At 42.3% G+C, this 22,195-nt stretch overlaps 3 protein-coding genes across 6 annotated transcripts in view; 1 reads left to right on the top strand and 2 right to left on the bottom strand.

Annotated features, from left to right (window-relative positions):
- Positions 1–1,933: 1,933 nt before the first annotated feature.
- On the bottom strand, positions 1,934–6,274 carry cntd1 (cyclin N-terminal domain containing 1). 2 transcript variants are annotated; one of them, XM_071463150.1, is made up of 7 exons: positions 5,904–6,269; positions 3,660–3,735; positions 3,397–3,568; positions 3,146–3,308; positions 2,883–3,027; positions 2,381–2,477; positions 1,934–2,168 (listed from the first exon to the last, which is right to left on the bottom strand). In XM_071463150.1, exons 1-7 carry the CDS (start codon positions 6,064–6,066, stop codon positions 2,073–2,075), a joined length of 912 nt encoding a protein of 303 aa, XP_071319251.1. In that variant the 5' UTR covers positions 6,067–6,269; the 3' UTR covers positions 1,934–2,072. The 2 variants fall into 2 exon arrangements, with proteins under 2 accessions (XP_071319251.1, XP_071319252.1); XM_071463151.1 differs by lacking the exons at positions 1,934–2,168; positions 2,381–2,477 and adding an exon at positions 2,486–2,695 and having other exon boundaries at positions 5,904–6,274.
- Positions 6,275–6,335: 61 nt separating this feature from the next.
- Positions 6,336–8,211, top strand: coa3a (cytochrome C oxidase assembly factor 3a). Its single transcript, XM_071463152.1, has 2 exons — positions 6,336–6,673; positions 7,605–8,211. The coding sequence occupies exons 1-2, from the start codon at positions 6,478–6,480 to the stop codon at positions 7,706–7,708; spliced, it is 300 nt and encodes a 99-aa protein (XP_071319253.1). The 5' UTR covers positions 6,336–6,477; the 3' UTR covers positions 7,709–8,211.
- A 54-nt stretch (positions 8,212–8,265) lies between these two features.
- Positions 8,266–22,195, bottom strand: part of wnk4a (WNK lysine deficient protein kinase 4a) — a 42,686-nt gene continuing 28,756 nt past the window's right edge. For 2 of the 3 annotated variants that reach the window (XM_071463141.1, XM_071463140.1), the window contains 11 exons: positions 21,122–21,257; positions 20,535–20,651; positions 17,903–18,076; positions 15,757–15,811; positions 15,275–15,406; positions 13,165–14,009; positions 12,714–12,801; positions 10,925–11,561; positions 10,422–10,627; positions 10,227–10,321; positions 8,266–10,119 (listed from right to left, as the gene is read on the bottom strand). In XM_071463141.1, the coding sequence (XP_071319242.1) occupies positions 10,117–10,119; positions 10,227–10,321; positions 10,422–10,627; positions 10,925–11,561; positions 12,714–12,801; positions 13,165–14,009; positions 15,275–15,406; positions 15,757–15,811; positions 17,903–18,076; positions 20,535–20,651; positions 21,122–21,257 (2,488 nt within the window). In that variant the 3' untranslated portion in view covers positions 8,266–10,116. The remainder of the gene's footprint in view (positions 10,120–10,226; positions 10,322–10,421; positions 10,628–10,924; positions 11,562–12,713; positions 12,802–13,164; positions 14,010–15,274; positions 15,407–15,756; positions 15,812–17,902; positions 18,077–20,534; positions 20,652–21,121; positions 21,258–22,195) is intronic. The other variant, XM_071463142.1, reaches the window with a different exon arrangement.

Consider the following 22,195-nt stretch of genomic DNA (forward strand, 5'->3'; position numbering starts at 1 on the left):
GGCAACAGTTGCTAGGATGAGACAGGGCAGAGCCCCAAAGAGCTGACTTGCTCATTTGGTAAGTCAGCCATATAAAACAGACTTTTATTTCCAGGACAGTAATAATAAAAACAATATGTCTTTGGTTAAAAAAATGTATATCAACATCAAATGTTAAATGGAAACAGTTTCTGGGTGTCAAAACAGGTGACATTTCCTCTCATAACAACTTGTGGATAACGTTGCATGTCTGACGTTGTAACATGACCTTGGTTTTGTGGCTGCAGAATATGATAGCAGCCTACCACACAGTTAACCCACCAGACAGTGGAAACAGGTGTTACCCCTCACTACAGTCTCGCTTTCTCCAAGTATACTTCACACCTGATGATGTCCGAGCCTGCAGATGTTCTACCACACAAGCTGGCTGCCATCTGTTATGTTATAACTATGTAACTGTAGGCTATTTTGTGTTTGAAGGTTGTACCTGAAAAACCTGGAGACGCGGTGCTGAAAACCGGAGTAACATAAAATATGTTAGGGGCACAACGGAAAGACCAGATTTGAACCAGATTGCTTCTTTTGAATCTTTGTCAGGATCAAAGTGGGGACAGAGAGAGAGAGAGCAGATACAGAGGTGAAGAGTTTTTCACCTCTATCACAGTCCTGCAGAGAAGGTTTCAAAGGTAACAACACAGCAATAAGAACTCACATTATATGGATTTAGGATTTTGAAATGACTCTAGCTGTGCAATATACCCACAGCATTTAACCCTACTTGCATAATAGCAACATCCAACACTCCTCTCAAGAAATACAGCTTTCCAAGACAGTCTTACTCCAAAACTTCTTTGTTTGCCACCTGCAGTCGTTCCCCTGCGGCTTTGGGAAAAGTGCTTCGTCTGAGCCAGGGAGCCCGTGGAACAAAGGCTCGGTGTCCTGCCTTCAAGCTATCTCCAGTGGAACCCATAGCATGACTGCAGAGCTGGCAATGACTTCAAAGATTCCCCACAGAGGAAAGCCCCCCTCCCTTGGCATCCAGATGTAAGTTTTCTGGGATACATTTTGCACTGAAAGTTATAGGATGCAACTTGCCAGTTTTCTCTCTACCTGGTGGTTTTTCTTTTAATCCATTTACTTTTTCAGCTTCTATGGTATTTCTTTATATCAACTGTTATTTGATATCGGCTGTGTTTTTATTGCAAGTTCTCTCTGAACACGGATTTTCTCCTTCTCCTTTTCCAAGGCAACAAAGCACACCCTGCGCAGTATCATAACAAGCACAGATCTGAGCATGTTAAAGACAGCGTATTAAACGGATCCACCCATGGGGGAAGCAGGCAAACAAACACAAAGCCAAGATATCCTGAAGAGCAGAGAACAAGATGAAACACCTTTTCAACAAAACAAACAGTGAGGAGATCATTTGACAGCGAGTGTCCCTCCAGTGCTGAGGCTCTGGACGACTTCCTGGGAGGTAACACCACTGTTCCACATCTTCCCACATTTGATACACTGTTGAGTGACTCTGAAGAGGAGGAGGAAGATGATGAGTCATTAGTCGACTGGCAGGACACACACACACACACACACAGATTTGACCACCTTTCCAGGGAAAAGTTTCTCCCATCAAGCTCTGCCTCCACTAGCCTCTCTTAACAGCGCTCAGTCTTTCAGTTCACTGTTCACTGGGCAGAACCTGTTGGTAGTGACGAATACAGTCTCACCCCTCACCCCCAAATAAGGCAGCCTCGTATTGCACCACTGCCAACTATCAGTGACTATATTTTTAAAATTAAAAATCTGTATTTGGCATCAAGTGAGGTTATTCATTCTTTCTTCATATATATGTGTGTGTGTGTGTGTGTCAACATCTTCAGTGTATTTTCACAACTGCAATATCAACATTCATTTGGCTTTGAAGAATGTACAATAAAAATAATCTAGACACGTGTCAGTCACTAACAGACTACTTTAATAGTGATTTTTTCTTTTAGCAACATTTCCACACCAACATCTACAACTGCAAAATAAACTCCACCATAAACAGTGACAGTAGAGCACAGTGTTTGGTGGTTGAGTGTTATTAAGACTCAAGTTGATCTAGCAATATGCTTCAGTGTCACATGAGCGAAATCACTGATGCTCTTCCTTGAGATTCCTGTGATATGGCTCAGTTCTCCCACGACCTGCCATGCATGTAAAGAAAGAGATAAATAAAAGCAGTTTGAATGGAATATATTTGTGACAGATTATTAAACTTGGATAATGGCTTGATATGTTTGCAATGTTTGCACATTATCTACAGTTTTGACATTCAAAACACTGAGGATGAATAATATTGCTGGTCTGATTAAAATATATGGTTTTTCATAATTCATATAAATCACAACCGTTTCACCTGTTCCCATTTTCTGACACGGAGGATGAACGCAGCCACAGCGATGACACCAACACCAAGAAGCATGCAGTCTTCAGTCACTGTCACAAACTTCTCTCTGGTTTTAAATAGGTTTGTTGCAATCAATATTGGACTTATAATCACCAGGTGGCCATGAACACAACTTTCAAATGAATGACAATGTTGCTCCATGCTGGGTGTGTAACTGTTCGCTAGCATGTGTCAATGTTGTGTCCACAGCTTGTTTCTGCTGCCTCCAAGTGGTCCAAAAAACGGCTGTACTCAGTCATAATTAAATAGCTCTTGGGTAAATGTCTTGCGGGGCGACGAGCCATGAAAAACATGATAGGACAAGACAGAGTTTGAAACCAAAACAACATCGACAGTTCTCAGCTGCTTGCAGTCTACTCAAGTGTCAATCAGGCAGCTTGTCTGCTCTACTATGACAGTAACCACCTGTCCCAAAACATCAGAAAATGGGGCTTGGAGATAAATGTAATACCTCTGTTCTCTGGATGGTCTGACACACTGAACAGTAGTCTTTAACAAGGTGTCGTAGATGGCAGCCCTCTGTAGGCTGACAAACTGGAGAACATGGTGGCACAAGTCATAGAGGCGCTCCACAGGGCTGGATGGCTCATTGTGTCCTATAAAAGTTTAATCACCACAAATCAGTACAACACCTAAATAGAAATAATTATCTTCACAGAGCCCTTTCCATTTATATTTCCCCTTTTTTAAAAAAAAAAAAAAAAAAGATCTTACCCAGCACCTCCAGAAGTATTTCAACATATATCAGAGGATTTGGGACATTTAGTCTGAATTCAAGTCCCTTCAAGATCATCAGCTCTGATTCCAAGAGAGTCTGCTTGGAAACACTGTGGCCGACTGAATGCAGAAAGTGTACAGCAGTATTGTTGTCGATCATCTAAGTTGTTTGAAAAAATGTGGGAGATTACCTTATTTTTAATCACAGGGAATTGAAAGTCATAAATAACAGACATCTCAGAACTTACATGACTGTGCAAAGACAGTTTGCTCGCGAGTTGCACACAGGAGAAGATGATGAGGTGGAATTTCCCCTTGATCTTGTCAAAAATGGCATCTTCATAACTTCTTGGCTGATCAGCAGCTGCACCTTGAGGTGTGGGTGTGGTGAGCAAATCTGTGAGGTGCTTGACCATAAACCTGATGGAGATAATTATTCACATAAAGGCATGTCTAATCCCATAATATATAAGGCGTGACAGGGAGAGCCGAACATGCTGCTTCTTATTACCTTTGGAGCAATTCAATGGCATGGTATCCAACCAGTGGATCCAGTGTCAGTTCTTTAGTTATCAGGAAGATGTACTCTAAGTAACAGCAGAGAGGGATGCAGGGTGTTCACAAAAGCAGAGAACAAAACAGAACAGTCATTTTTTTTGAGCGGAAGCATGAGCAAAGCATGTTGGGAAAGAGTTGAGAGACCATAATGGAACATACAAAATACATTTGCAGAGAGGAATTTGTAAGGCAATATCATGCATGCAGTAAAACGGAGGCAGTAAATGTGTTTGGGCAATCCTGTGTAAAGTGACACAGGGAGAGATCTCATGTAGTTCTGTGAAATGGGATCAATAAAATGAAATGTGAGCCGTAACTCTCCAAGCATTCACTGCCACTTATGAGCTCTCTGCAGTCATGCTAACTGAACATGTTGGACATGAAAAACTATCAATATCTTGCATCTTTTATCAGGTACAAATCATCCACTGGATGATGATATAAAATAACACATAGGCCCAGATGGCCTAATGAAGTACATTTTTAAAAAAGGAATCATTAAGGATAAATCAATATTCATTTTAAATTCAGATTATCTAGTCTAGTCTTTATTTTGTGTGAAATAACAGCTAAGAGCCATGTGCGTAAAACACTGAATCACAACCATGCAGGGCTCTCAACACCACCCACCAGCCAAACACTGGCAGGTTTTTTTCTACTGACAAGTCAGTTTGAAAGACACTATTTAGACAGTATTTATTTGGAAATCCCCTCCATGCTGAGAGAATGGCAGGTTACTTCAGTAAGCCAGCAGTGACACCACGAGAAGCATGTTAAAGAGAACTCATCAAAGACGAATCCCTAAGAATCTATTTAAATAAATAGTATTTGGGGCGTTATTTTACTAAGAGATATATGAGTGTTCATTAGCAGTGATTAAAACCGCTTTCCATCTGTTCCTCTGCTCTGGCAGGGTTTGTCTGCTGAGCTGTTGGCAGCTGGGATACTCTGCTACCTGGAGTTTGTGTGGAGATTTGGCCTCAGTAATGACAGGGCTCACAATCCCAGGTGTATCAAAGACTCAGGAGTGATGACAGGGTACAGTGAAGCTTAGTGGGCCACTCAGAGTTAGTCTTGAACATCTAAGTCAATCCCACCTGCTAGGAAATGATTCAAACTATTGCTGCTTGCAGTACTAAAACACATAATGTACTATAGGCCTACTGATGATAGCCTTCTCTATATACACTCTAAATGTAAATATATTATACATTATACATTTTAAATGTATCCCACTGTTGAAGTGACTGTAGCAGTGCAGAGTCTGCACATTAAGTGCACAGTGAATTCACAAAGTATTCAGACCCCTTCACTTTTTAATGTTGTAGCCTTATGCTAAAATCATTTAAATTCATTTTTCCCCTCATCAATCTAGACTCAATACCCGAGAATGAAAAATTTCATTAGAACGGGAAAAACTGAGATGTCACACTGACATAAGCATCTCATTGCTTGGTTTTTGCTCTGATATGCATTGTCAGCTGTCGGCGTAAGATCCTGCAATGTTCGGTGTATGTCTTGTTTTCCTGTACCTCTCTCATCTTTTGAGTTTCTGCCTTTGAGTCTCCCCTGCCCCTCGATCATTCACATCTGTTCCCAATTCCCAATCTGTTCCACCAGGTTTTGCGGTTTAGTATTGCCTGTTGGGTTTTAGTTGTTTGCCTGCTCCCTGCCTATTAATGTTTGCTTGTTTTTTGACTTTACACAGTTGACCACCTGTGTATGGAAAGACACTGTCATTTTGAACTCTTCATCGCCTCTTGAGTTTTTCCTCTGCTTCTTAGTCTCCGTTAGTCCGAGAATTGTTGCAGTGGGACCTTGTATACACAGGTGTGTGCCTTTCCAACTCATGTCCAATCAAGTGAATTTACCACAGGTGAACTCCAATCAAGGTTAAGCAACATCTCAAAGATGATCAATAGAAATGGGAGGCAAATTTGAAGCTTAATAGCAAAAAGTCTGAATACTTCTGTCAATGCAATATTTCAGTTTTTCCTTTTTTGCTTTGTTATTATGGGGTATTGTGTGTGGTTTAATGAGGGAAAGTGAATTTAAATGTATATAGAATAAGGCTGCAACATGAAATTACCATTATGATTAAAAGTGTCCTAATTCAATGCGTTAAAAATGACACATTTACGTAGTTTCACTAACATTCATCTAATTAACAGAATAATTAAAATGTGTTTGTCCTTACCAGCGAGTTTCTTATCTTTGAAGTTCCCGTTACATTTTGATAAACTGTTGAGGTTGTCTTTGTTTCTTTTGTTGAGATTAATTAGAAAATCTGTGAGCAGGTCAAAAGAGGCTTCCCCAAACTTGACACTGTGACTGGGAGAACAAAACAATCTCGCCGCCATTTACAGTCACTAACGGCTAAACGCACAAACGTTAAAATCATCAACTGCCACGTTTATGTTTAAGTATTTGGTTACTTTTGTAAAAATAAATAAATTAGAAAACAAAAAGTAAACCGTGTTTGAATGTTATATTTTCCGGAAGGCGGCGCTGTTTTCCCGAGGTTTTTTTTACTCCAGAGCCGTTTCAACGTCTCCTTGTAGGAACCAAAGCCGCCACGGGGACTCATTTCGATGTTGCACAGTATCGTTTCCGGGTCCTTCTTCTCGGTGCAGATCTCACACCGTAATGATGGGCTACTTCCGTCGCAGACAAACGCTGCAAACTTGGCAGATCATTTGAGAAGTAGCTGTGGGTTTGACTGTTGTGAAACAGGCTGACAACCCCCCCCCCCCCCCACGCTTACGGCAGACATGGCTGACAAGACGCCGAAGGAGTCCGATGCCCCCTTTGCAAAGAGGATAGACCCGACTAAAGAGGGTCTTTCTCAAGAACAGATGTACTTCATCAAGCAGGTGGAGCGAACACAGTGGAAGAAGAAAACACAGATGCTGCGGGGACGAAACACGGTCACGGGACTCGCCATCGGAGCACTGGTTCTGGGGATCTGTATCCTTGCCAAGCGCGCTAATGTTAACGCAAGGTGAACTATGTAACGTTAGCTTAGCATGCTACAGCCACTCTGTAGTCCTTGGCTTTGAGTTAGATAACGGTGTTTATCACAGCTTTGCGTTAATTTATCCACACAGCTTGTATTACAAACTACATTTTTTTGAACGTTGGACAGACTGAATCATTGCTAACATGGCGGTTAGCTAGGACAGAAAGTCCACGACTGTAAAGAGGTTTGGAGCTTATTAGCAAATGAAAACACAAACGTCAAGCCGGTTAATTAGCACTATGGTTAATTAACTGTACACTTAAAATGTTTTAAAGGGAACTGAGTTGGGGAAGATGAGCTTCCTGGTGCCTTCGCGGTGTTTCGGGCAAACCTGTTTCCTGAGATCATAGATGCCTGCGAGGGCTGATGTTTGAAACCTGAAGATAACATTTGTCCGAGCCAGTGCCACTATGTTGTTTTTGTATCTAAATAAGAAGAAAAATAATACTTGAAGTTTTAATTTGTAGTTTTACTAATTCTTATAGAAGCCTGCAGCTTTTCAATGAAAAGTTAGACAGGGTACATTCACTTACAATGTCACAATTACAAAGTGACATTAATAAAATGTTGGCTCTCACCTGCATTATTGTAACAAACTATCACATGATTTTGTCTTACCTTGAGAATGAGAATGGATTTTTAGATTTTAGGGATTGATGTGGGCTTCTATATATTCGGGTTAGGACTGTTGTATGAAACTCCATTAGTTTTACCTAGGTGTACTTCATAAACTGGCAACTCAGTGGATGAGGTGGGTGTTATTTAGTATTTTAATGAGTAAAGACAACATTAAGGCAGTGTGTTTTTGCCTCTGCTGTTACTGTCTGTTATGTTTCTTGCATCCACTTATTTGCCTTGACCACTTTCTCCCCGCATTAGACGGCTACACATTTTACTCAGTCTCCCAGGAAAAGATCATGGATGAAATAGATGAGGAGGCCAAACGTGCAAGAATGCAGGGACCAAGAACCGGGGCCAACTGAGACACATGAATTGCCTGGCTGTTGTTGGACTGTGTGTCTGTCCTGCACTTAACCGAGAAGGGACTCATGTGGACACTGATGCCACTGACTCATATTCCATGGACTGGTCGCTGTGTTTTTTCATGCTGAGACAGCGCTGGACTTTTTGTTTGTCTTGATTTCGAAGGGTGATTGTGTGGTTCTGCTGCTGACTTTAAACTAGATGTGTCTTGATTTTTTGACTAAGCTTGCCTGTCAGTGATAAGGACTAATCACTGACCTCAACACGATCCTACATGCTAGCCAGAAGAGAAGTTAAAACCCTTACCTGATCATGTGACGTGAATACAGTGTGAGGAGGAATATACTAAATTTCAGTCAGCAAATGATGTTAAATCTACAGTGGCCTTTAACAGCAAAGACCGCCAGTGACAGTGCTGAAATGACACATAGATTAACCTGTAAAAACATGTTATTTATGTTGGAAAATGATGATTCGTTGAATAAAAATCTAATGTATTTGATTTATTTAACACAATCATGCGTTATTATATGCAATAAGGATGACATACAAGCAGTGGTATTTACAGTTGCATTTATTTATGTCAAAATTTGATATACAGAGTCTGATCTAGCCACCAAATCTTGAGAGTAAAAATATAAAATAAGACATTGTAAGGGAAAGGCACAGATTCAGCATGGCAGGACAGCAGCTTCAGAAAGCAATACAATTATATATTTACATTCAAAATTTAGAAATTTCTTTGAATACATATATTACGAATCTTACAGGAGTTTAACTGCCAGAAAATTCAGTGTGTGTTGTGAATATTTTTTATTTTTTAATAAGGCAACAGCTACAGATTCACAGCTTGGATTGATTTCTCCATATCCCACAATATACTAATTATTTCAAAGTGTGGGAGGGTAGATCATCATTACTGTGATCCAATATGAAATATTGTGATCAAACATAAACCGGAGAATATCCTCTACCTCTCTTACGGAAAATAACAGGAAAACATATCGGCTCTTCCTCAAGTGAGCACAGTTTTGTCCACAAACGTGTTAAATGTCTGAGAGTTAAAGTAGAATTTGCTAAAGTGCACAAGGTGCTCGATCTATGGAACAAGCAACAAATATGATTTTTGCTTGAGCAAGAATTAAGGTTGCTGAAATATTTAGTTTACTCTTAACTTGTAAACAAGATCTATAAAAGCACTCTACTATATACACATGTACAAACAACAGGAAAAACCAGTAGTCTAAAACCTAGGTGGACTTTTCACATCTAATCAATATGAAGAAATATATATTTTTTCCATTTTAAGCCAGCTATAGTAACTGAAAATTGACAGTGTTTTCTATGCTTCTGCAGCTTTTAACAGTTTGAAAAACTTTTTTTTTTCCTGCTGAAGCAAACTGCATGCCAACTTCTATAACTGTTGTACAACTTTTTTTTTCCTGATGCATTAACATCTTTATAACATCCCCTTATTGTACTGATGCAAAATGTGAAAATCATCATCTTCACTACATCTGAAAATGTCAGGACTGCAGTCAAACCTCCCCAGGCTGAGTCTAGAGAGTGTAGGTGATCTTATCAGGTGTCGAAACCACTAAAGGAACCAGCGATGTACTACAACAAAATGTTTTCAGAATAAATCAAACTGACTGCTCTCGTCAGCCCCTGGGAAGAGATCAGAGCTCCTCTAAATGAGAGTATATTCACTGTGCAGTCAGCAGGTGCTGAGACATTATTAACAAACTACAGCAAATAAACTGTGATTATCCAAAGTGTTGTCATCTGTGCACGACAACTGTCAGTGAGAGTCAGAGCTTGGCTGTGGTTCACATTACTGTGCTCAGATTGATTAACGGCAGTGAGTCAGACAAGCAGGAAAACGGCAAATGTAGTCATTCTGGGTCAAAGTCAAACCAAGTGCCGCCGCGGCTCAAGAGGCCACAGCTCTGCAGCACTTTGTATTTCACCTGACTGCGTTAATGCAAAAAAAAAAAAAAAAAAAAAAGCTTTAAAACAAACTGTGGCTGCCTGGACTGAAGCTGGTTACTTCTGAACCGTTGGCTCTGATGGTTTATTTACAAGAGAGCAAAAAAATGAACTTGTGAGTTTTAACATGAACCAGACTGGTGAGATATTCTGTGTTTCAGCGGCAACAAATTTCACCAAATCTGACAAAGGGCTGCAAACTGGATGTTGCACTTCCTGTGCAAATCCAGTTTCTGTACAGTTGAGGTAAATGACCACTGGCAGAACCTCGTGACCACTTGTAGAGGGAAGCAGTTTTTGCTGATGTGTGTGCCAGTGAAAAGTGTTAACGTGATCCTCCTTCAGGACGGGTTTGACCACTGCAGTCACACTTCAGATGAGGTAGTCCAGATATACAGCGTGCTTGGCTGATTGTTTCTCACTGGAAAAGTGAGACGGAAGAAACACAAAGTAAGACTTTACCCTTTTTAGCATTTTTGTTGAGTTTTACAGGGGGAATAATATTAATATGAAGTCTGGAAAACTCACCATTCTACTAATGTCAGTGGCAAAGGTGACCCCTTTGCTTGGTTTATCCTGGGAGCCGCTGCTGCTGCCTCCAAGGGAGTTTCTCCTAATGATACCTAGGAAAACGGTACATATGCTATAAAACTCATTTAGACATGACAGTGTCCCATGTTGACAACTCCATAATCAGAAAGAAATGTGGACATTCTTCCTCACCTTGCAGTGGCAACATGTCCAGGCGCTGCAGGCTGTTCCTGCGGGATGAGGGGAAACCGCTCCCCTTGGACAGGCGGCGCTGTCGACTGGACAGCATAGCAGCGGGAGAGACGATGCCTGGAGGAGGAACCTTCCCCATCTTCTCATACAGCTCCTCGATCTCTCTCTTCTGGGCAGCCTGCAGGGCCTGCACCTCTGTCAGATGTCTGAAAAGGGACAAGAAGTAACAAATAAGCAACTAAGTAATAAATAAGTAGTTACATGTTTCCTGCTGCTGCCTGGAAAAATGAAACCAGGCTCCTCGAAAATCCTCTGAAGCTTGTGAAGTTGCAGAAGTTAAGTCTTAATTTCTTAATATACAGACAGAATAGGAAAAATCCTCAAATCTAATTTTAGACTTAAGTCTTGTGTAACCCCAAAACATGAAGTCCCATCAAATACAATAGTGAAAGTCATTTTTAAAAAAAGTACAGAACTATATTTTGGTCACTGGTGTCACTTACTTCTCTCTGAGTTCCTGAAGCTCTTCCAGCATTTCTTCGTCATCACTGTCTGAGTCATCGCTGCTTAGGTAGGGAGCGTTGCGGTTGTAAGTCATCATCCATAAATGGTGAAGGGCATTGGTGTACTGCGGGCTGCCCACCGCTCCGTCCCACAGCCTCCCCTCTGTCTCAGCAGCCGTCACCGAGAGTCCGCTGTCCGCAGACGTTCCCATCAGGCTGAGGCTGTACGCCCTCCTCCTGCTCCTCTTCCTCGACCTTTGTCGTTCCCCAACAACCTCTCCCTCATCCTCCTCATCCTCCTCTTCATCCTCCTCTTCCCTGTCCTGTTGCTGCTGCTGTTGCTGCTGCTGCTGCTGCTGCTCATGGCTCCCAGCCCATCCTGGCTGCCCGTCAACCTCCTGGAGGGGCCCTGTCGACCCTCTTTGGGGATGCGGGTGAGGAGGGGACATGGTGAGGGAGGTGCCCAGGCTGGTCTCAGACTCCCCCTGTTCCTCTGTGCTGCTCTCTGTTGGGGTGCTGCCCCCATCTTCAGGCTGTAGTGCAGCAGGCACAGCACCTACAGGTGCAGCAGGCGCAGGGATGTCCATACTGGGCGTCACCTGGAATCGCCCAACAGTCACTGGTGCAGACTTGGCTTCTGTAACATAGACAAAAAAAAGTGTGTTTTTTACCTTGATTAGATCCCTTTCAGAAAAAAATGTATGTTTTTTCTCTTTAAGAAATAGGTTATATTGGTTAACATCAATGACAGTAAGTTGTAGTACTTACTTTTACTGCCCATGAATAACAAGTTATAGCATCTGGGCAGCTAATTTATATGAGCGACAGCCAATCACTGGCTAAACAGCAGTGATTGTTCTCTAATCTGATCAGAGCTGATTGATCATTAGGACAAAGCTCCACTCATTTCTGACTAATCTGGTTTGATCATAATCTAATCATGTGTTTCTTGGCAGTGTTGAAAGAGGTATCACTCTGTTTTTTTTAAGGTTTCTTATTTCCTAAAATGGTAATCTCCCAGTGTGGGTGGATATCCTCTAAGGAGCCTTAATCTACAGCAGGGATAATATCTGATTACTGGGATTTATCTGATGCCACATTTAAACCAAGTGTCCGCATTCACTCACAGCTGCAAACAATTTTAGGGCTTAAAATCCTGCAGTGCCTCAGTTTGCCCACTAAGTGTCCTTCTTACAGTAAACACAGAAAGCATCTGGGTCCGTGCCCAATGAAACAGAGGGACTCTGTTAAATGTGGGCTCCCGAGTAGTGTATAAATACTGACAGGTGTGGAGGTGGGAGGAGAGGCCTGTAATGAGCGACGCTGCTCACTGATTGGTCAATGTTGGTGGGTAGGGCCCCAATCACACCTACGTTTGTGTTCATTTCGAATGGAACATTACATCCAGACGGTTATGCAACGCCTCCCGAGGCACCACCAACAGATGACAATGTCACCAAGGAAACGATGGAGAGAAAAAATGAGGGACTGAAAACAACTCGAAAGGCAAATTGTCTGTAACTGGGACATCAGGCTGTATTTAGACCTAATATATCATAAAATGCAGCAGAGGAGAAAGACTTGTAACTTTTGGCTATGGGTGGATTTGAGTGTATACACAAGCATGTGTGCAGGTTTGTTTTGGGTGCAAACATAAACATCATACAGTATGTCATTTTCCAGCTCTCACAGCCTCTGGCTCGTAAAACGCTTCACATCAGGTGTTTATGATCCAGAGACGGAGGAGGAAATTTTTTAGGAACATGAGAACATGCACAGAATTTCTTACCAGACTGAGTAGAAGAGGCTTTCGGTTTTGGGGTACTGGCGATCATCTCAGGTACAGCGGGATGCAACTGAGCGCTGAAGGATGATAACTAGACAGGAAAAATAAATGTTATTGGCATTTGTGTTAACAGCAGATTGGATATTGACCCAGATGGTTCTTTGTCAGTGTCCTCAAATTCAGGCCAAAAAATGCCTCCCAAGATTTTCCATGGCCAAAGTTGGTGCTTTCAGATATCTTGTTTTGTTCAATCAATCATCCATAACGTCAAGATATTCACTTTACAAAAATGTAAAACAGAGATCTGTGCTTAATAAATAATCAAAAATCACAACTGCTGATTAATTTTCTGTTGATTAATTGACTGATTACTTTAGCACTAATTTGCATACACAAAACATGGCTCTGATAATGTTGACAGACATAATCCCTGAGATAAGAGAAAACGACTCACAGTGTTTTCGGGGCTCTCTGGCGGTGATGGGGAAAGATCTGATGAGGAGTTTGAACTGGAGACTTGTGGTTTGGGTTTAGCCTGGGCTGGAACCTGCGCTGAGTATGGGGCCACATAAGTGTGGAGACTGTCCTCCTGGGTCAGTAAGGGGGGACTGGAGAGTCCGACCTGTTGCAGGGGCTCCTGAGGAGCCAGTGGAGGAGTGGAAGGCAAGGAAGGTGGAGAGACAGGGTGCGTCCAGCCTGGATGACTGCTCTGAGGAAAACCAGATCCATCCATTTGAAGCGTATTCTCTGGGCTGTGGTAGACGTTGTTCTGTGCTGGGATGCCCACTGTGGGGTAAGGGACTTCTACCGGGGTTTGGTACTGTTGTGGGTAGACAGAGGGGTAACCTGACTGTGGGGCCATGTGAGTGGGTAGCTGGTGGTGAAAGCCTGGAAAGGAGGGCATCCCCTGGGTGGGCAGGCTTGCAGGAGGGATGAAAGACTGAGCCATGCTCATGGCCATGGAGATGACATTTGCCAAGGAAAACAGGGGCTGTGAGTGGGGGGGCCACATGTTGGGATGCTGAGGAGCAGGTGGGGACATGGTGATGCTCTCGTTGCTGCCAGGGCTTGAGGTGTCATTGTGAGCACTGGGGGACCCGGGGGCTGGGGAGGGCACAGAAGGGAAGTTGGGGTTACTGGCTACACGTGTGAGGGGAGGATGCATCCCTGCTGGTTTGGGGGAACCCGGAGAGCCTGGGTATGGGAATGGGAAGTGAGTGTGGCCCATGTAGGGTAAGTTGTAGTGCTGGTGTTGGGGCAGGAGAGATGCAGGGTGGTGCTGATGGTGAAGAGGAGACCCTGGAAGACAAAGACGTGGTTTGAAGTCAGTAAACTTGGGTATAAACTGTGGAAAAAGAAACGTGTATGGGAAAGTAAAAATATTTCCTATTATCCTTGTTCAATTTGTCCATCAAAACCTGAGAGATGTAATCGAACAGCCTGGACTGAGCTGACCCACAGAGACAAGTTAGATCACTCATTCCTCCTCTCTCCCCTTTCCCTCAGCCCCCTGCCAAGACATACGCCACATGCAGCATAAATCTTTCCCTTCCTCTCAAATAATGGGTTTCCATGGTGAACAAAGACATTTTGTTTAAAGCAGTATCCGACTATAATTGCATTTGTAAGCCGCAGCACTTGCACACCAGGCTTACATGGCTGTGAGGGATTCGGCATCGACAGAGCGAGAGAGGCTTTTACTCGTGACGCTTTAGAGGAGTTTAAATGGAACACACGTGTGCGTACGCAAATTTTTTGGGCCTGATTGTGAGATTAAAGAAGTCGGGATTTCGACATCACTCCTTGGGGAATAATTTAGGATGCCAATATCCAAGCTCCGTCCATTGATTTGACATTTACCTCAACAATGGCTCCACAGTTATAAACCACACCTCCTGTTGCTGATGATGCAAACCAGCCTCTGCTTTTTCCATGCTGACGGAAACATAGGTTAGGCAACACTCTATAAGGGTGGCGGGTGGCCAAGAGGCATTGCGAAAGTGATCGTGCAGTGGACATCCAGCAGAGAGGACACAGGAGAAGAGGGGATGAGGATGTTCAGATGGCTGCTGAGGCTGAAACAGGGGGCGTATGGAGGATATGTGTTCTTTCATTTACTTCAAATGCCACCCCCGTGGGGAAAGGAGACTTTGACGGGGGAGGAGGTTTTCTTGGAAATTCTGTAGGAGTTTGTGCTGGCAAACAGATGTTGCCGACTATCGCAGCTCTGGAGAAAAGCTGATGGTTTACAGCGACAGCATTCACAGCTCCCTAAAAGCTAGAAAGCGCCCTTCAGGTGAGGTAATTACCCAAGAGGCCCTGCTGCAAGGCAGAGACAGACGAAGGCTTTGAGGTGTGGGGATGGCGGATGGCGCCATGTGAATGTCAGAACAATACCAGAACCGGGCACTGAGGAGGGGAGGGGTGGTTTATGAGGTAGCTGAGCTTTGCTTTGACTTATTCTTTGCCAGAGGACTGTAACAATTTTTCAGTGTGCTGAAACAGTAAACAATGCTAGGCCTCTTCACGTAGGGACCGGAGGGAGGGGCGGAGAGGCTATTTACCTGGGGCGTTGTGGAAAGACTGTGAGCGTATTAGAGGTCGCCCAGATGAAGTAATGTCTGCACTGAAGACGTCTCCATTTGGGCACGGGGGAGAGCCACGTACCCCTACACTCGGGTTAGCCACACTGAAGTCTAAGACAAGACACACACATGCATGAGTAGATGCCCGTGCACACATGTCTGCACACACACACACACACACACACAATGAGCATGCACAGTAAAAAAGATGCAAGACACAAATGTGAGTTAATGTGACATGCTGTGCAAAAGAAAGTCTTTATGCACTTCACACACACTTAATGTTATTTGATGAATTTCAGATGTTAATGACATAATGAAAAAAAAAAAAAAAGCACAGGAGCCAAAGAGCCGAGACATTCATTCACTTTTCATATCATTTTTAATCTCCTGGAGCTTTAGATTTTCCAGTTTCTCCTTGATGGGTGAAATGAGTTAGTCAGAGCAGACGTGAGGCTTACCAGGCAGAGAAGAGGACGAGTGTGTTCGAGGCAGGGTGTGACTGTGCAGATTCGGCTGTAAAAGAGCACAGTTGATAAATCTCAGTCTCCACCTCTATTCATTATTGACAAAAATGTGAACATGTTCTATTAAGCACTGATCACTGGCACCAATAGGTGGGTAGAAGCTGGACTGGAGCGTACTGTGTTCATATTAATGTAGCACTCCAAAAACAATGAAAGATATTATGCAACTGTTTTCACAGGCTGTTAACTAACTCCTAGTAATGTGACTCTGACATGTGAAATCCATGCAATGACCCTTTAAATGAGCCACTAAAGCCCTGGACATCAGATGATGTAGGTGACCCCGGGACCTGACCTCGGGTACACCATGATGTATGGCTTGTCAGTGTAGTACAACGCGTGTTAAGTTGATTTCTTTTCTGTGTTAGTGCTAAGACGGCTGTAAAGGTTTTATTGTTAAATTGTGAAGAGCTGTTTCCATAATAAATCCCATGTTATTAACCAGTTAATGTAGCTATTATTGCTTCACTGTGCATTTATACAAGGTGGTTTTATGGAAAGTCTTATCAGGATAACTGGCCACACTAATCTAGCTCCATCTGCACGTAAACAGAATTTTTCTCGGCTGATTATCTTTCAGCCGTGCTAGAAAGCAGCATGGCTCGAGGAATGGTAGTGAAGGCCTGTCAGTGGGTCGGCTGGTCCACTACTTTGGTCCAGACTGAAATATCTCAACAACTATTTTGTGCAGACATCTGTGGCTCCCAGATTGTCTATCCTAATGATTTTGGTGATCCCCTGACTTTCCCTCCATGAGGATGACAGTCATGGTTTTGAGTGAAATGACTCAACCTTACCTTTACTTTTCATCCACCATCGCCATTGGTTATAATTTTTTATTTCTCCAATATAGACTAAATAATTGGAAAACTACTTAGCAAATGCTGGTAAAAATGGGAAACATTATACCTGCTGAACATCAGCATGTTGCCATTGTTATTGTGAGCACGCTGATGTTAGCGTTTAGCACAAAGCACAGCTGTGACAAGCATAGCTTTCCAGGGATTCAACCACCATTTATACAGCGTCTCTTCCCAGAGCTCTCAGAATAGCAGCCTACCTCAGAGTCACCGCAACCAGAACAGAGATAGATCGATGAGTCTCCAGACTTGTGGGTTTTTTCCTGACTTAACCGGCTGGGTCTGGTTTTTTGGCAGGACAGTGCCGGGGAGCGCAGCCACAATGATTTTTAGGGGGATGTGGTCCATGCAGTGTTTTTAATCAAGTGCTGGAGTGAAGCCAGGAGAGATTTGTCCAAAGTGGTTTGGGGTAATTATGTAGCCAGGGGGTCGGAAACGTAATGAACAATATAGCTGAAGGTAGAGGTTCACCGCTCTTATTTGTCTCCTACATGAAACAGCACATTGTTCTTTTCTCCATCATTTACAAAAATCTCAGACTATTTTTACTAGAGGACACAATGAGATTTGTTCTTCATGTCCTGGCAGAACATACACTTTTTTTCCTTCAGCGGACAAACAGTATCTGATTAGACATTAGGTCATATCATGTACAGGAAGACACTGCTCCTCTTTTTTTTTCTTGGATGTCTTCATTTTACAGCTTGATTCAGAGAGGTTTAATAAATCCAAACATAAATTATTTTACCAGTTCAATGTGGGCAGATATGCTGGAAAGTTCGTTATGGTGTAAGAACTGGAAAGGATCTGTGGTTGTTGGAACAAATGAATGGGAAAAAAAGGAGGCATGGGGTATGTTTCCACATATCACAGGGTTTTATGACATTAGTGCTTTTAGTTACATTATGTTCTAAAAGAAGGAGCCCCCTCAGGTGGCTTTATGGACACTTAACCTTTTATGTTTCGGGGCGAGTCTCTGGAGGGACTGAGGACAGTGAGGAAAGCACTCAGCTGAGTGAGTTCTTTTTTTTTTTACTTCCAGTGCAGGAAGCTCTGCTCTACAGCTTTCCATTTGCACTAGATTTATGCGTCTGCCTTAGATAAGCACAGCTAGACTCACTATAGCTGATGTAATTTATGACGATCGGACAGCACAGTCACTGTTACTGCTCTGTTCTCAGCTAATATCACTGCGATGTGGAGCAGGTGCTGCTGCTGACCTGTGAGGAAGACAAAGAGTTGACCCCGCTGTGGAAAGCAGGCTGGGTGAGTCGGTGCAGGCTGTTGTGCACCGGCTGCTCTTTGGCCATCAGAGCCTCAGCCCGTTTGATGATGTCACCCATGCGGTGGATAAAGCCCTCCTTCTCTGAAGGCAGGATGAACTCGTTGTGCACCTACAGGATGCAAGCGACAGAGATGGAAGAAGCATTTAGATACTTTACTTGAGCAACAGCAGCAATACCACAATCTGAAGACACTCTGTTACAAGTTATTGCAATTTTAGATGTAAATGCTAAGCAAAAGTACACAGGTTTTATCAGCAAAATGTATATAAAGTGTCAAGGTGAGCCAAGTTTATTTATATAGCACCATTCAGACACAAGGCAATGCAAAGTGCTTTACAGAGATATGGAAATACATTAAAAATAGAACATTGAGATGACATTAAATAGCATTTAAAAACAATAAAAACAAATTTGAATAAATAAAAATAAAATATCTGAATAAGTCAAATCAAGATTGCATAAAATCAGATAAGAAACTTAGGATGCTGTTTTAAAAGAACTGCTGCAATGATGCAAAAGACATTAAAAACCAGCAAATGCACAAGATTAAAAAAACGTTAGACGAGTTCCGTGTGTAATTTATTGGTAAACTGCAGCAATTGGTGATATTTTAAGACCTGATTTAAATGAGCTGAGAGTTTCAGCAGCTCTCAGGTGTTCAGGACGCTTGTTCCACAGGTGAGGAGCAGAGAAAATAAAAGCTGCTTCACCTTGCTTGGTTCTGATTCTGGGAACACTGCTAGTAGATCAGAGTCAAATGTAAATGTAAACATTCTCATTATGCAGAAAAGAGTGTTGGTGTAGTATATTACTCAATTGTTAATACATTATCAGTTGTTTATCACATTCTTTTTTTAAAAAAAACTGCAAAGTTACTAAAAACAATAGCTGTAAATTTAGTTAAGTGCAATACAAAAAATACATTTTGCACCAGATTGAAGTAGAGTAGTATAAATTATATACTTATATACTATATATGCTTTCTTTTTTTGGTTGTACTCAGGCACAGTACTTGACTAAATGTATTTTTCCAGTACTGCAAAAAGAGAATACATGCTTCTGAGTATACAAGATGTACTTCTTTGTGTCTATTTGTGTGACTGTCTGAGAAACATACCCACTCAAACACACACCCACCTCCCCTCAGCTAATACTTATTCATTGGAAAAAAATACATAAATCATCTCATATAAATCCAAAATACAGCAGTTTATTAAACGAGGTTTAGAGTTTTGCATATTCATTCAGTCCTGAGTGTTGCTGTGAATTGTGGGTTGGGGCGTGGTGACTGTTTCCTGTCAGCATGGCATAATTCACCTCATTTAAAACCCTCTGCAGAAAACCACAGGGGCTGTTGTGATGCCAGGCACCCCCGCTGCGCCAAGACTCGGTAAACAAAAGCGCACTGTGTTTTAAGAGTCGGGGAAACAGTACATGCAGTGAACAAAAAAAGTGCTGCTGGACACGCCGCCTCATCATGCCTTCAACACGCAGGCATCTTGTATGTACACTGCACACCTCCCTACACTCCAGCCTCTGATGAAGCTTAAAGACAATAACAGGGGGGTGGCGCTGCTCACCTGCGTCACTCCCTCACTTCTCGGTAAGTCTGATACTATATCAGCCAGAGTTCACATCAACAAACAAAAGGCTGTTAACTAGGGGCAGGATAAATCATGTGTATATTTGGCTGAGATACAGGAAGTTGCCAGACTTATCAGCTGACAGGATGAGTTTATTTATTCATTTCTGTTCAAACCCTAAAGGGTCCTAGTAGCTTCAGTCTCTCAAGAAGAATTATAATTTTGTTTACCCCTTAACATCCCTTTCATTTCTCTCCACATTGTCTGAGAGCATCTTATATATTCTGTATCAGCTTCATTTAGCTTTTTGTAGAAGCTACATGATGGAAACTTCAGGATCTCCTCTATAACATGAAATAAACTGACTCACCCACTGGTGAATCTATGGGAATCAAGAGGTTAAATGACTGCCATGCAAAATCAACATCTTGTATCTCATTTCAAGTGATACACGTGATGTTTGGAAGGAGGAACACCATATTCTTGCTCTTCAAGACGAAAATTTTAATCATTAAATCAATAAAAACTACCATACACTCAGACTTTTTGCTGGCACTGCCTGACTTGATGTGGTATGACCACATCATGTTAGGAATCCTTTGGTAGTTGTGCCCGGCATGTCTGCCCGCTGTCTACCAAAGGTTACATAGGTTCACGTTTATCTAGGACCCACAATGAGTCCAAATTTCTGCCATCTCCACCATCCTTCTTTCTATGATACTAATTTGAAATTAAATAGATTTCTTAGGTTATAGATTGAAGACTCTATCTGCACTTCTTTCACAGTCATAACAAAAAAAAAAGTTGATATCCCAGATCTGTATGTAATCAGTTTTTACTTGGTCCAAAGCCAAAATAAATAACTGGAAACAAAAGAAACCCTCATTCTTTTAACCCGATCGAAGCCTTTTATTATTGACACTCTGAGCGTGATATCTGTTGATCATTGCTTGGCTGGTGACTGAGCTCTACTAATGACTCACCATGACAGCAGCGATATCTTCAGGGTTATCTCCGTCCAGATCAAACTTGAAGGTCACCATCTTGTCATTGTGTGTCTGCAGCTGACACTCCACCACCCGGTCCACTTTATCAGAGAGCTGCAGAGAGGGACAGGATCAATGGTAAAGACAGGTGTCTGTTTACTCTCTGAAACACTGAGCACGGTTAAACACGGGAGGAACAATGTGCTTTTTGTCTATGTGCGAGCAAACGCTGCAACGTGTGTGTGAGTCAACTGCAACATACAGTTGTGTTTATGTGTGTATTGCACCACTGCGTGCACGTGAGGTTGAGCGTGATCTGTTTGTCTCTGCCTGCAGTCCAAACACACTCATTAAAAGACCACAGAGCGTCCTGATCAGAAGAGAAATGCACTGCGGCTGCTGGCGGAAGAACAACATGGCCACTGATAATGTTACACAACCAGGGTGGAGCCTCACCGCTCAACTCCTAAATAAAACGCCTCCGCTAACTCAATCATTCAGTCCATCTGATTGATTGATTTGTTTATGATGTTCTTAAATGAATCTGCGGCTGCAAATAAACAAAGCTTTATAATTTATATTACCCCTGTGATGCGCAGCCTTGAGCGCGCCCTCCTCCTGAACAGCTTCGCAGCAGTTCGCCTTGCAGCTGTTTTGTCACTCTTCTCTGATAGGCCCTCATAGCCGTCGCTCAAGCCCGACGTCACATCAGAAGCGTAGCTGCAAAGAAATAAATTACACAGCTACTGGTTAGAAAATACGCCACTGAAACCTCCCTCACAGAGTCAGTTCATCATCTGCAGCTTATGCGTAACAGGAATAGACCATCTATCACGGCTAATTATCTTGGCATCACACATAATAATAAACAACACTCTGAAATGTCAAATACAGGCTTGATGTGCTACAGTGACATTTCTCTCGGGTGTAAACACTAAAGTTAAACAACGCAGGCCTGTTCAGAGGCTATAGGAAGCTGGTGTTCATCCAGAGGAAGCAATGTGCTCATGTGACCTGTTGTATTTACACAATGAACGAGTTTTAGGTTTCAGAGAAATGGAGAACATTCTGCTTTTTTTTCCTTTTCTTTATAAAAAGCTTTGGTTCTGCTAATTGCGTCTCCTGGGTCTTTTTAGATTACTGTGGTCACAGACTCCCCTCCATCCACCTCCCCAAGCACTGGCTGCAAACATTTACAGGGCTACTGGTTGGCAGCGTCCACTTGTCTCTATTTAAAAACCTCCACCTCATGGGTAACGTTAGGTCAAAGCAAAGCCTGTCTTAACCTTTAAACACTGAGTACATGAAAAAAAAAAAACAAAAAAAAAAACTAAGGTCAATCATTTGTAATATTATTGGAAATGATTCTTGAAAATAATTCTGCTCATCAGTAATCCAGAGCTTTTCTCAGAGGAAGATTTAAAAACTGGGAGGATGTTTTGGGTCCTGACTATTGCGTGCCTGAGCTGTTATGAAACACGATGCTCAACTAGACTTGACATTTATTTCAATCTGCCATGACAAGCGTCAGTCATGGAGGACAAACTGCAGAAAAATTTACTTTGGAATCACACAAATGAGTTTTAAAATTAATTGACAAAAGAGTTTCGACAATATATTAATCATGTAAATCAGGATTCGCTGCTTTAATTCATTTT

The sequence above is a fragment of the Trachinotus anak genome, unplaced genomic scaffold, assembly GCF_046630095.1.
Source record: "Trachinotus anak isolate AG129_WGS33_773 ecotype Australia unplaced genomic scaffold, CSIRO_AGI_Tana_v1 ptg000025l, whole genome shotgun sequence".
In the NCBI taxonomy this organism is placed as follows: Eukaryota; Metazoa; Chordata; class Actinopteri; order Carangiformes; family Carangidae; genus Trachinotus; species Trachinotus anak.